At 35.2% G+C, this 13,416-nt stretch overlaps 2 protein-coding genes across 3 annotated transcripts in view; one reads left to right on the top strand and one right to left on the bottom strand.

Moving 5' to 3' along the window:
* Window positions 1-66: 66 nt before the first annotated feature.
* The window catches only part of LOC108747089 (uronyl 2-sulfotransferase-like), a 20,412-nt gene continuing 7,062 nt past the window's right edge, over window positions 67-13,416 (bottom strand). Inside the window, exons 3-7 of the mRNA XM_018484344.1 lie at window positions 3,058-3,152; window positions 1,954-2,154; window positions 1,637-1,797; window positions 1,443-1,517; window positions 67-942 (exon numbers count right to left, since the gene is read on the bottom strand). Coding sequence (XP_018339846.1) covers window positions 720-942; window positions 1,443-1,517; window positions 1,637-1,797; window positions 1,954-2,154; window positions 3,058-3,152 — 755 coding nt within the window. The 3' untranslated portion in view covers window positions 67-719. The remainder of the gene's footprint in view (window positions 943-1,442; window positions 1,518-1,636; window positions 1,798-1,953; window positions 2,155-3,057; window positions 3,153-13,416) is intronic.
* On the top strand, window positions 5,115-9,726 carry LOC108747103 (protein kintoun). 2 transcript variants are annotated; one of them, XM_018484365.1, is made up of 5 exons: window positions 5,115-5,786; window positions 6,393-6,922; window positions 6,998-7,580; window positions 7,662-8,113; window positions 8,486-9,726. In XM_018484365.1, exons 1-5 carry the CDS (start codon window positions 5,118-5,120, stop codon window positions 8,880-8,882), a joined length of 2,631 nt encoding a protein of 876 aa, XP_018339867.1. In that variant the 5' UTR covers window positions 5,115-5,117; the 3' UTR covers window positions 8,883-9,726. The 2 variants fall into 2 exon arrangements, with proteins under 2 accessions (XP_018339867.1, XP_018339866.1); XM_018484364.1 differs by having other exon boundaries at window positions 6,393-7,580.

Here is a 13,416-nt window from a genome sequence, read left to right as displayed (position 1 = left end):
GATTATATAGATCGCATTCTATCTATATTATTTTTTACTTTTTATCTTTGTGAAAATGTGCTGACAGAGAAAGGAAAAGAGAATGAAAAGAAAAGGGTCGACGTGTACGTAAAGCATTTCTTTGTACTTTTTTCTGTATTTATTCTACAAATATTAAACTACATTGACGTGAAAGGATTGTAGCGGCTTCGTCATTTGCGAATACGCTCTATTGCTAGTTATATATATAGTAATATTAATAATTAATTATTCTGACAAGATGCGCTACAATCGATAAAAATCGCATACGTAAAACTTAGTCGCCAACGATTTTATCCTCTACGTAGGATGGTTTATGTGGTTACAGAATCAACCTCTAGATGGCACGAAAAGTTCACATTTGTTTCTTTGGTATAATAATTCATAAGAGACTTTTTTAATTTTTTTCCATTTTAGTTTCCTTTTAACGCGGAAAATTTATCACGATTGTTATTCAAGATTTATTTAATTGCAGGTAATTTATCTATCTTCATCGGATACTATTTTCATCCATTGTTGAATGTTTTATTGAGAAGTCGAGATTTCAGCCATTGATAAAATTCTACCTCTTGTGCAAGCACTTTTCTCAAGGCTGCGTCTTTGATTCGTAGCCTTGAATTTGCCGAAGAAATGGCCGGATGCTTTTCTCCTGTATATAAACAGAAACATGTAAGACACGGGTATAAAGAATGACGAAACGCTCAATCGATAAGATTAAAATATATAGATATATGGATCGATAAATATTTATACGAGTACTTACGGAAATGATCATAGACACGGATAGCACCCTTAAAAAAATAGGGAAATTCACCTGCAAACGCGTTTAGTGACTCCTCCATGTAATCTAATATACCAACGACAGGATACCATCGAATAACATTTGCTTTAGCACGCTCCATTGCCCACGTTTTATTTTGTTCCCTAGGGAAAACACATAGTATAAAAATCAATAACAGCTACTTCATATTTTTTTTATAAAAATATTCTTATTCGGTGTGCGCTAAAGTAACAGAAATGCCTACTCGATATGCAATAAAGTGTTACATGAAATTATACGCAATGAGATTTATTTGAATTTATTCGAGAATAATTACCTGGGATGATTTTTGCACCCTAATAATAAAAAAATAAAGCTTACAATAATTTTATTTACAGATTGAGAATCCATACCTATTTTTTTAAATTTCTTTTACGTTTTTTTATAAAATATTTTGTGAGTAAATCTATCACAATAATCTCAAATATTAATAAATTATAGTTCGAATATAATATAATATATTAATAATATGAATTGTAGAATTAATATACAATGTACATATATACATAATTAATAATGATTACTCTTAATTAGGATGTCAAATTCACTCTTCAGGTGATCGTTCGGATGACGTAAAGAAAATTAGATCAATAAAAATACTTACATACAACGCGGATCCTGTCCACAAAAATAAGGTATAATTCCATAATAATGCATCCCTTTCTCTCCTTTTTTATACCTGAATCATGAGAAAATATGATTATTTTAATATAGAACCTCGTTGTCTTCCTAATATTTTCTTTCCTCTACCCCTTTTTCTCCCTTCTTCACCCCATAATAATAGGTAGAAAAATATACTTTTGCCAAATTCGTAGATCCAAGGGATCTCTCACTAAAGATATAAAGGTAGGTCCCTGCCGTCCAAATTCCGAGAAATTTAGGAACCTTACATCCCCATCGAAAGTTAAGGGAATAGCTTCTTGTCTGATGATACTCGTAATCTCTTCTATCAACAACTCCTATTAAATCAAAAGTTTCTTATGGTTTGCGATATAAATTAAGTTACGACTTCTGAAAAACTTCTTTTGTGAAATATTATAAATAAAAATTAAATTATTTGCGAAAACAATTCATCGAGTCTTGAATAACAGTCAGGGAGAATTTTGTTCTCGAACCTGCTGTGAACTCGACAAGAGCCCGTTGTCGCCCGGTGGCAGACGTATATGTTTGAAAGTATTGTATCCTTGTAATCGCTGCAGGATCAGCACCATCAACTCTCCACCCGCACCGGGTATGCGTGTCAACATGAGAATGTGCTTGTGCTTGTATGGCAAGTCTCCCAATTCGGCGAGGGACGGAGTAACGTATCGGTGCGTCTGCTCGACAGTTATAACAATCGTAAATATTAACGTTATAGTCACGTTTCGATAAATGGATGCACCCCAAGTAGCTTACAAAGCGCTAAGAAAGCGCATATAATCGCTTTTTTAGCGCTTTACAAGCACTGCTGTGCTACTTGGAACTTAACATCTTACATTTTTAATCCAAGAATATAATTACCTGATTTCTTCGCATAAACTCATCTGGGGTGTTTTTTTACACCTCAATTAAAAGTATAATTATCAATTACGTATTATTGATTGTTTTATTATAATTTATAGTATTTAAGATCATTACGTAAATTTGTTCAATATTTTCTTTAAAAAGAGTAGAAAGAAATTAAATAAAATGTGGATTTTTTTTTTCGCCAGTAAAGAAAATTCTGTGAAACTTCATTTTCTCGCTGCTGGGATGTAAAAGTCACTCCAGGAAACTATTTCCCGGGTCAAAACCCCATTTTTTGATGAAAAAAAAACAGAGGCGTTAATCGCGCGGAATTAATTGCACGTCGCTGAATATGTCCAGTGTGATTACTATACAATTTTGTAATAGCATGAAACACGACGGCGTGCTTTTGCATCGTGCACATCTCATGCTTGAGGAATGCATTCTCCATTGCGCAAGCATAGGCAGTCATCTCGGTGCATTACTTCGAGACTGCACATTTGCCGCTCACTAATTAAATACAGACTTAAACGATGATACGTTCCACAGCACGTGCTTCAATTTGATATACACACTTGGAGAATATACAATTAAACTCGAGTCAAGATTCAAGCGAGAGATATTCTGGGAAACGCAAAGTTTTCCACAGTCGACGCTAGATTGATATACCTATTTAGTTATAATTGACACGGAGTTTTATTTAGGTATAATAAGCATGATGTATTAGTCTTCACCTGACTACGAGTGACAGTCCATCGATCATCGGCACGTGACACTTCCTGTTTCCTCAACGCGCTACGTTTCTCGGTGGTAATCGACCCGAGTAATTCTGTGGATGACCGCGTGTTTAGAACGACGAAGATTATCGTCAGACACGTCGAAAGCGATAACAGGAGACCGCGGTTTCGACGCATCTTTTTTTATTATTAAATTGTCAAATATGTGTATAATACTGATGTAATTTCGCACGTTCTTTTACCGAGAGATATTCTATGGATTATCGAGGCCGTCACCGAGTAACTGAGGAGAATGTTAGTGGGTCAGGCACTGTAAACTACGTGATCCCTACATCTTCGCCACAGCCTACGACCCCCACCGATTGGTTGATCGGGTGAAACGCAACATTTCACTTTCCAATGTATACTGCAACGGTCGCGTTTGCATATCACTCTGTATGACTAATCTCTAAGAGCAACTTCAACCGAACCCGGAACTTACAGCGAGTTCAGTTGGACGCAATAGTGCCCAGCAAACGAGAATGGGTTGAAATGAATTGAAATGGATTCAGATTTTCCGGAAATGCTTTTTCAATTCTGAATGCATTTTTATTCATTTATAGGAATTTGCATGGAGCATAATTTCTATGCCTTTCAATCTAAAAATAATATTAGCTTTTTCTGTGCATTGTTTAATACTGTTGAATACTGTTTAATTCAAAATTTTGAATGGAAAATGCAGTTTTTCAATCCAATTGCATCCAATTGAATCTAATTGAATTCAATTGAATCCAATTAAATCTAAAAAAAAAAGTATTCGCTATTTAAAATACGCGCGGATTAGGATAGAGAAAAATTTCAATCCATTTTAATCCATTCTCATTTACTGGGTGTACACTGTAGATATTAAAGCCGTTGTACGCTGATTTAATCTAAATATAAAGATATTTTGAATTATAAAATACATATTTTACTTAATGGCACAATAAAGTATATTGATGATTTCGCCATTTAATTCGTTTCTATGTCTATATTAAACATGCATTTTTACATTAATCCATGCACGACGGTTTTAATGTGCGCCAGTGCGCACGTGTGTAATTAAATTTAATATTAATCAGCGATTAATTTAATCGGCAAAATTGTTTATATTATATAAAATTTCGAATTATATTATATTACTTTACATTATTTCTTTCAATATATTAAACGGCAAAGAATTAATTATTTATATTGATGAAATAGCACAAGAGTAGTATTGATTAATAAAATTTAATTACTAATTGAATTAATCGAAATTTAATCGATATCATTAATTTTATTACTCTTTAAAACCTTTAAAGCAAATCTTATTCTGAAAAATAAAATTCATTTTAAAAGTTAAAAAATTCATTTTAAAATTTGAAAATTGAATCTTTTTCTTTCAAAACTGGCATATTTTTACACTCTTTAAAGTGAAATTTTACTCCAAAGAATTTAGAGAATAAACAGTAGGTGCCTACTATTATATTTTATGTTTAATATGAATAGAGAGAGGATGTATATAGGTAATTATTTTTCTTTATTACTATATTAAAAGAAAGATTTAATTAGGAAAATTAGTTAGATAAATTACAATTAAACATTTTGTATTTTAAATAATTGAATTATTTTATCGATTAAATTGGTCATATATCGAAGGATCTGATAAGCAATCCTGTAAGTAAGACGTTAACAAATAAGTATATTGGCAGATTTATCACCGTAGATATTAGCATCAATATTTTACCGGCAATTAAGTCAACGTGATCCGGTGATCGAGAGTAGAAATTATCAAACAGAATCTGTCAGAGAATTTGCAAAGGGTTTAAATGAAAGATACCATTTATGATTGCGAAATGATGGATTCGGATTCAATTTCTGTCAATCTATCAATCATATTCCGTTAACAGGCCTCATTATATTTCCGCATTTTGCATTATGCCGAAATTCGTCGATAGCAGACACCTTGCAAAATCTGTTTTCGACAGATTTGTCTGTCTGGGAAGCGAGAAAGAATTTCTCGCCGATAGAACGACAGAACGTAATCGCGTGTTTGAATGAAACTTGAAAATGATCGAACGGGCGCATCGGGCAAGCCGGTGCAGAGACCGGCCGGTGCGGTGGCGCCGCGATCCACGTGTTGGTGCGCTCTTCGCAATCTTTCTACCGACGGGTCTATTTGTAAACACGCGCGACGTAAGATGGACGTATACGAGCACCGCAGGAAAGATTGGGAGGATTTCAATGTGTCGCGAGAGGAATTGAAAAACATAACCGACTGTCTGAAGAAGGAGGAGTTCCGCAAGCTGTTAATCGAGTACGCGGAGGACGTGACCGACCCGGATAACAGGAAACTCTACGAGAAAGAGATCACCCAGCTCGAGAAGGAGCGGGGCGTAGACGTGACGTTCGTTAACCCCGAGCCCGGTTACGTCATTAAGACCAGCGTGAACGGCGACAGGAAGTGCTTTTTGAACATCAGTAAGAACGACGTTGTCGCGCGTCCCACCAGTCAGCCTTCCTACGAACAGGGCCACCGTGGCTTACAGTGGTCTATTCCGTATACGCTGGTACCACCCCGCTATGACCTTGACAAGAAGAATGTGCGGTGTGTGGTGTATGACGTGGTCTTCCATCCGGACACCATCTACTTGGCATCCAAGAACGCGCGGTTCCGCGAGATCGTCAATAACACGGCTATGGATGGCGTGGAAAATAATTTTAAGGTTCATATCTCTAATAACAAAATTCAGTCATTTTTTTGCATTACACTAGATTAGTGCGCACTGAAAGCTTCTCATACGTGAAATTAGAAATTAAATGTAAACACATATAAACTATATTATTTGAAATGATGAAATACTTAATAATGATATTGTTATTATTTAGCAGAATGTACATTATTTCATTGTCAAAGTTAATTATATTATTATGCTACTGCATTTAGATACTTTATAAAGCAGCCTTCTGTGTGCCGATCCAGTATAGTGTGAGTGGCCTAATATTTACAATTATTAGGTTATGCTCCAATCTTTTCTTTCAATGCTCATTTCTATCAAAGTAGATTAACTTCAATCCTACTTCAACTTACTCTTTATCTTTCTAATTTTTAGAACTAGAAAAAGATAAAGAGTAAGATTAAAGTAAATTAAACTGAGATTGTAGTTCACGTTGATAGAAATGAACATTAACTGAACTAATTGTGTTGCCTTTATTTTTCTCTAAAGAGGAGTAGAAATATGAACCATGCAAAAAGAATCAGTTGAAAAGGACACACTTAATTTTATTTTTGTAATATCCGTTTCTAATATGTGTTCTCTATGTCTTGCTAGGTGAAATTGGACAGAAAGAATCTGAAATTTCCTAAGATTAACTTCAAAGGGATGACTCATCCTACAGTGATCAGAAAACCTTCGGAAACACCACCGACAGAATCACTGGATATAGAACCAGAAATCTACCAGAAGATAATGTCGAGTTACGACGAAAGTCGGGAGAGCCAATTAAACCAGACGGAAGAAAAGCCGAAACGTGCCCCGCCAGCCACCACTCATTATAAGGATAAGCAACAGAAGTCTGTAGATGAAAAATATGTTACGCCTAAATTTTCCATAAAACATCAATCCGATGTGGAAATGGAAGATTTTGTTTTAAGCCGAGACGCAAAGATGTTTGCCGCAATTCCTAAAAAATTGGTGATTACCATAAATTTGCCCTTGTTGAAAAGCGCTAATGACGCAACGCTCGATGTACATGAACAATCTCTTACCCTGAAAAGTGAAAAGCCTGCAAAATATTTGCTGGATCTTCCATTACCATATCCCGTAGACGGAGATAGTGGAAATGCTAAATTTGATCCAAAGTACAAAAAATTAATTGTAACTTTACCAGTCATTCGGTCATTGATACCAGTAGGTGATACTGATAGAGCAGATAGTGGAGTTGACAGTGATCAAAACAGTGCTGCAACAATAATGCCCAAGGATGATGAAAAAAATTTGTCTAGTAACAAAATAGAATTAGTGAAAGAGTGCGAAAATATAAAGTTTGATAAAGAAAGTGAAGTAACAGATAAGTGTGAAGACACTGCCTTACGGACTAGTAATGAGACAGAAATCACTGATGTATTTATGAATCCTAGTTTTAAGTACAACCTGCCTGCTTATACTTGTAATATTTACAATAATCAATTAGCTATTATTATAAATGTAAAAAACGTAAATCCGGATGCAATTCATCACAAAATTTTAGATAATAATGTAGGAATACATATCTTACTAACATCTATGGGTGCTGGATTTTTTCCACAACATTATTCATTGTGTCTTAAGATAGGAAATGGCTATATTGAACCAGAAACTCTTACAATTGAACCATGGGACAATAACGTTGTTTTTAACATCACGGTGAAGAATATTGAGAATGTAACACAATATTTTGTTGGAGTGGATACAGAATTCATGGAAGGAAAAGATCTTCCTACAGCAGCGTCATTTACGAGCAAATTTAAAGAATTAATGGTAAAAATATTATAAATATATTGCACACTTTAAAATGTAGAATGTTATACATTGTCTATAACAAGAAAAATATTTTTACAGTCCTCTCCAAAAGCTGAATCTCAGGTAGAAAGGCAAATCTCCGTACAGTCGCAAGATGATGGTATTGTCATAAATATTCATCCAAATCAGCAGGATTCCGATGACGAAGAGGAGTATGAGGAAAATGCAAGAGTTGTGAAACGACGACAAGAGAAAAAGCACATTGAGAAAGTCAGATCAGTTTCAGAAAGCAGTGGAGATGAATTGGCAAGCAATAGCAGCAATAGCAGTGTGAGACATTCGAAAGGAATATTAAAGTCACGTCGCGCCCGCGATTTTTCACGTTCCATGTCCGAATCGAGTGCCGACGAAAACAGTCTACCTGCATCATGCACAGATTATCATTATGATGATCATTACGATTCCATACATGATATCAATTCTGAATCAGATTGTTCCAGTTTGAAAAAGACTGTACGATTTAATGATGTTGTTTCACGGCAGTTATTTAGGTACTGTAACAAGGGATCAATTAGCTTTTCAAAGGTTTCACCGTTTCCTATTAACTTAATCGGCCGATTATTCCATTGAAACTGATCAATCACATTTGTTAAACAGAAATGATCAATTATAGTTGAAACTAGTTTTAATTTCGATTCAATCTTCATCTTTTTCTGATTTTTAAAACTAAATAAAAATAAAGAGCTAGTTAAACTGAGATTAAAATTAAACTACATTAGTAGAAATAGACATTAATCGACTGATCAAGCTAATCGAAAATGATGAAATCTTAAGAGAAAAAAAAATATAAATATAGTTTTTTCTTTTATGAAGTGATATATTAATGAACTCGTTGGCATAATTTATTATTTTCTTTTCTTTAGATCTAATTCGAGTATTCTTGGACAGCGAAAGAAGAACCAACGTAAACTGCGTAATAAGAAACGCGCGCATGATCGACGACTAAGCGAAAGTGAAAATTCTGAAACCGAAGAGCGTGACAAATATAAAGTAGATTATAAGCGGTCTCCGAATGAGGAAACTTCCGAGAATGTAAAACCCATACTTGCACGAGATAAACGAGATTCGCAACAACAAAGAACTGCCAATATTGAAATCGTGAAGTCGAATGCTGATAACAAACATTCTTTACATAAGCGTAATTCTAGCTTCGAGGAAAAACCCACCGAAGATGTTCAAGCCGACATTTCGATTAAAACTACGAAAGATGCAGTTCACTTGGAATTTAAGAACGATCTGATATTTGATCTCGATATGTAGAGACGTGAACTACAAGGTAATTATGCATAATGTGATAGATGTGATAGAGATTGTTATCGCGATTCTTTTTAGCAGCTCTGATAATAATCGGTAAAACTCAATACTGATAATGGAAATTTACATATATAACATTACCCACTATTTTAGGATTTAGAGTATCAAAGATACTATTAAAAATAGTGTCTAAGATACTGTTTAAATGGGAATAATTTTTTAATGCGTTATTAGCTTAGAAGTAGCAACCAGAGAAACACTATAGCGAATCAAAATCGTTAATCCATTTAAATACTTGACTCAAATTAGTGATAGCTGAAGCTTAAAATTAGCTTCTAATATCCTGAATCTAAAAAAAGACATAGAACTTTACTTTATGGAAAAATTACGCCAACTCGGAAAAAGATTGTATTAAAATATTTAGGTAACGGCAACGCTATACAATTCGATACTTTTTTGGAATTTTATAGAGAAAACTGATTACGTCATTGAATGGATTTAATGAATTGGCCAAGAAAAAGTATAATATACGTTCCTTTTTCATGCACGTTAAATATTACTGCCGCATAATATATGTAATTTTTACTCGCAGATAATGCTTGATTAAATCAAGAGTTGTCAAATGATAGATCGTGGATACTTTGATAGAGATACATATAATTTTAATGAACATTGTATTACATGAATTTATGCAAAAGTATATTTAGACCTTGTAATATACATATATGATGCTTACGCCAACAGTTTGCATATGTATGCAGATCGCATTGCAATGAGCGCTTGTCAAAAAAGCATAATGAAGATAAAAATTAATATAATTTTATTTTAAAAAATTGCTAAATTATGTGGTACAGGGTTTTCGATGCCTAATGTTATTAAAGTCATATTGTAAAATACGAAAAGTTATCTATTTAAAGAAAATTTTTTGTTGAATAAGACATGAAATTAAAATATTAACGGTTTTATATATTATATATTGATATTTTGTAATTAAATGTACATAAGGTTTATTTTGATCTGATCGATGAAAAAATGTTTACATATCTGCGCTCTTGTAGCACGTTTCATTCCTATGTTATATACCATTTAAGGATTTTTACCGATAAGTAATCTGCATAAATTGATACGTTTACGCAACAATATATTCCTGTAATGATATAACGCAAGAATGAAATAAACACACAAAATGTTTTTATATAAGTGTGAGATATATTTTTTTATTTATTAAATTAGTAGTAATTTACTACGATATTTAAGAAAGTGCTGAAATATGAAAAAATTATTTCTGTATTTGAAAATTTTATTTAACAAATATCTTTAATGCTCTCTAAATTTTTTGAAGCGCTATCTCGTTTTATAAAAAGCTAAAATTGACCCAATCTTGAAAGAATGAGATACATATATGTAGCAATGAATCGATTTTATATCGATATCATTGTGCTTTTAAATTAAAAATTGCTCATTCAAGATTTTTGCTTTTAAGTACTCTTTAAAACTTTTAGAGTGAAACTTCACTCTTTAGAGTGGGATTCTACTCCAAAAAATTTAGAGAGTACTAATACTGGTACCCGAATCAGATCGGGTTTTTCAGTCGTGAAATTATCTGGCAAATGCATAAGACATGTCGATCGTGTATCATGGTACGTATCCGTGAAACGGATCGGGACACCCGTCGGGGTGTCGGGTCGTGCAATGCCGTGACACGACGTGAAAAGCAGGACCCACAGAGGAGAAACAACGGCGCGATGGCGAAACGTGATGATTGGAAAGTAGAGCACGGCCCACGGTGGAAACAACCGGGCCGCGCGCTCCGAGCCACGGATGAGAGTTCGCCCCCGGAGTTCCGAGACCATCGATCCCGCTACTTGCGGGGGTTGTAAGGTCGTTAAACTCCCCGGTCTACCTGCACGTATCTTTCGCCGCATCGCGCACTTCCCCGTATTATTCCTATTGATGTACCATCAGGAAAGGGAACTCGACACGGCAAGCCACGCGAACGCGACGTTCCAATTTCGTGTGATCGCGATCCTATCAGTTTCTTGCTGTCATCGTCGTCGTCATCACTGCAGCGGTTTGTTTCAATTGGGTTGTACCTTGTACGTTGCTACGCGGCGATGGCGGGAAATGCGGTGAGAAAGACAATCTTGAGGAATAGAGATTGTTACGCGATATTTGATGAAGCTTCAACGAGGCGTATCTTCTAGTCTGATCTTTAGATACTTATTTTTTAATTACAATAAACTCATAGTAAAATTTTGATTTCCAATCATCCTTTCGATTATATATTCCGGATGATTGAAACGAGACTTGGTAAGCTCTCTCGGATTTTTGGTCACGAAAAACCGATTTTTCCCTCCTCCCTGCATGAGGAGTAAACTTTCAAATATCTTTCGATGAAATCTCTTGATGCTTCGAAAATCGCTCAGGAATCGTTCTCGTCACGACATGTTTACATAGTGCTATCTATCTCAAAGGCTGTGATCTCCCAGTCGAACAACAATGTGGGATTTATTCGAGACAAGGGAGGATAACGAAGAGATAGCCAAGTTGAATTTCCAAATGCTTGTCGGAATGTGATTGAAGTACACGGGATTAAGGGTGGTAGGCCTGACTGGCATCAGGTCGATAAGTCGTCCACCCCTTTAAGGTTCAGAAAGTCGGTAGCCTGTACCATCGAGGGTGCACGGAAGAAGAGGGAGGAAGAGAGACGAAGAGGCCTAGAACGAGGGAGAAAGGGCACGTACCCCGCGTGCCGCGGTTACGGCCGGCACGACATCGGCAATGCGGCAGCCGACGGCGTTTAATGTCGCTCTGCTGTCGGCTAGCCGTTGCACCTGGCACCATTCGCCGCTTGGCGAACGCAGGTGGAATGGGGGTGGCGATATTAAGGACGCGGCCGCTCGTCGGCCCGCGTAACACGGTTTCGAGATTGGGCACACACGGCCGAGATATCGATGGCCCGCGCCAACGGATGGATAAAGAACGATGGTGAGCGATCGTTACGCGTTATCTCCAACTGTGCTACCTCAACTACAGGGAGAAGTACGATAGCGAGAAGCGATAAAGTGGAGTTGGAAGTTTCATCTCTTTGAAGGGGGTGATTCTTGCTTCTTCGCTCTGTGTATTCCATCCGTTTTGGTAACTTTTGGTAACAAGCCAACTTGTGGACCGAACTTCGATTATCAATTAATTCTTGAGGCAATGTCTTAAGGTGTCGTTATATTGTCGCGCACCTTTTTGACTCTCTAAATTCTTCGAAATGGAATCTCACTCTAAAGAGTGAAAATTGTGTCAATCTTAAAAAAGAGTAGCTCAATTTTCAATCTTTTAAAGTGGGACTCACTTTTCAGAGTGACATTCACTCTACAAGCTTTAGAGAGTATCCCATGTACGAAACTTATGACGACGTAATGATGTAACGTCGATATTGTCGTTAATAGACATTCTACAATAAGCTATTATCTAATGGACTTTCTATGATAATAGCCATTACTCTCTAAATCTTTTGGAGTGAAAATTGAGTTAGTCTTGAAAAAAGAGTGAAAACTTTCACTCTTGAATAAGAGTGGCAGATTTTCACTTTTTTTTTTTAATATTTCACTCTTTTGGAGTGAGATTCACTCCGAATAAAATCTCACTCCTTTTTTTTGGAATAAGACTTCATTTCTTAGAGTGACTTTCATTTCAAAAGAATAAAATCTTACTTCAAAAGAATGAAATCTCACTCCTTAAAGAGTGAAAATCTGCCACTCTTGTTCAAGAATGAAAATATTTACTCTTTTTTCTCAAGACTGACTCCATTTTCAGTCTTTTGGAGTGAGATTTTACTCCAAAAATCTAGAGAGTAAACTTTCTCATAGTCTCATAGTCGATTATTCTTATCACATTCGATTGTAATTGATCAATTTCTTACGACTTAAGACTTAAAGCTTAGCTAATGGCTTATTGTAAAAAGCCTATAAGCTTTTTAAGTCTTTAATCGTAATAAATTGACTAATCAAATCGAATCAAAGTCGAATTAAAATCGAATGTAAAAAGAATAATCAACCATGATCGGTCAATCTCTTACGACTGTTAAAACTTAGATAAAATAACTTAAGATCAGTACAAAGATAATCATAACTGAGTCGTGAAACGTGACATAGTAGGTCAATATTTTGGCGTAACTATATGCATGCCGATACGTCGTATATAGTTACGTCAAAGATTGTGTGTTGACCTACGACTACGATTCACGTTTCACGACTCAGTTGTAACTATTTTTGTGCTGTTGTAACTATCTCAAGCCTCAGACTGATTCTATAATAAGTAAATCATAAGAAATTGGCCAATCAGAAAATGATTTCCAATAGGAAAATGATTATTTTCCTAATATTTAACTGTGATCGATCAATTTTTTACGGCTTACAGAGTTTACGACCTTAATTTAACCGACAGAGTTGTGGAAAGAAAACCAAATTTCTGACTGTATAATTTGTTATTCCTAATGTAATATTTTTTTCTATAAAGTATATATAAAGAAGATTAACCACACATTATA

Source organism: Trachymyrmex septentrionalis, unplaced genomic scaffold, assembly GCF_001594115.1.
Source record: "Trachymyrmex septentrionalis isolate Tsep2-gDNA-1 unplaced genomic scaffold, Tsep1.0 scaffold191, whole genome shotgun sequence".
Lineage (NCBI taxonomy): Eukaryota > Metazoa > Arthropoda > Insecta > Hymenoptera > Formicidae > Trachymyrmex > Trachymyrmex septentrionalis.
The sequence above is the reverse complement of the archived record's forward strand: the minus strand, read 5'-3'. Positions and strand labels throughout refer to the sequence as shown.

What these genes read in the sequence shown, in the direction of transcription:
- LOC108747103 (XM_018484364.1), top strand. Translation starts at nt 5,118, where the DNA reads ATGAAACTTGAAAATGATCGAACGGGCGCATCGGGCAAGCCGGTGCAG. An exon ending in GCAAATTTAAAGAATTAATG is followed by an intron (nt 7,581 to 7,661) that starts GTAAAAATATTA and finishes ATATTTTTACAG; the next exon opens with TCCTCTCCAAAAGCTGAATC. An exon ending in GTTTCACGGCAGTTATTTAG is followed by an intron (nt 8,114 to 8,485) that starts GTACTGTAACAA and finishes TCTTTTCTTTAG; the next exon opens with ATCTAATTCGAGTATTCTTG.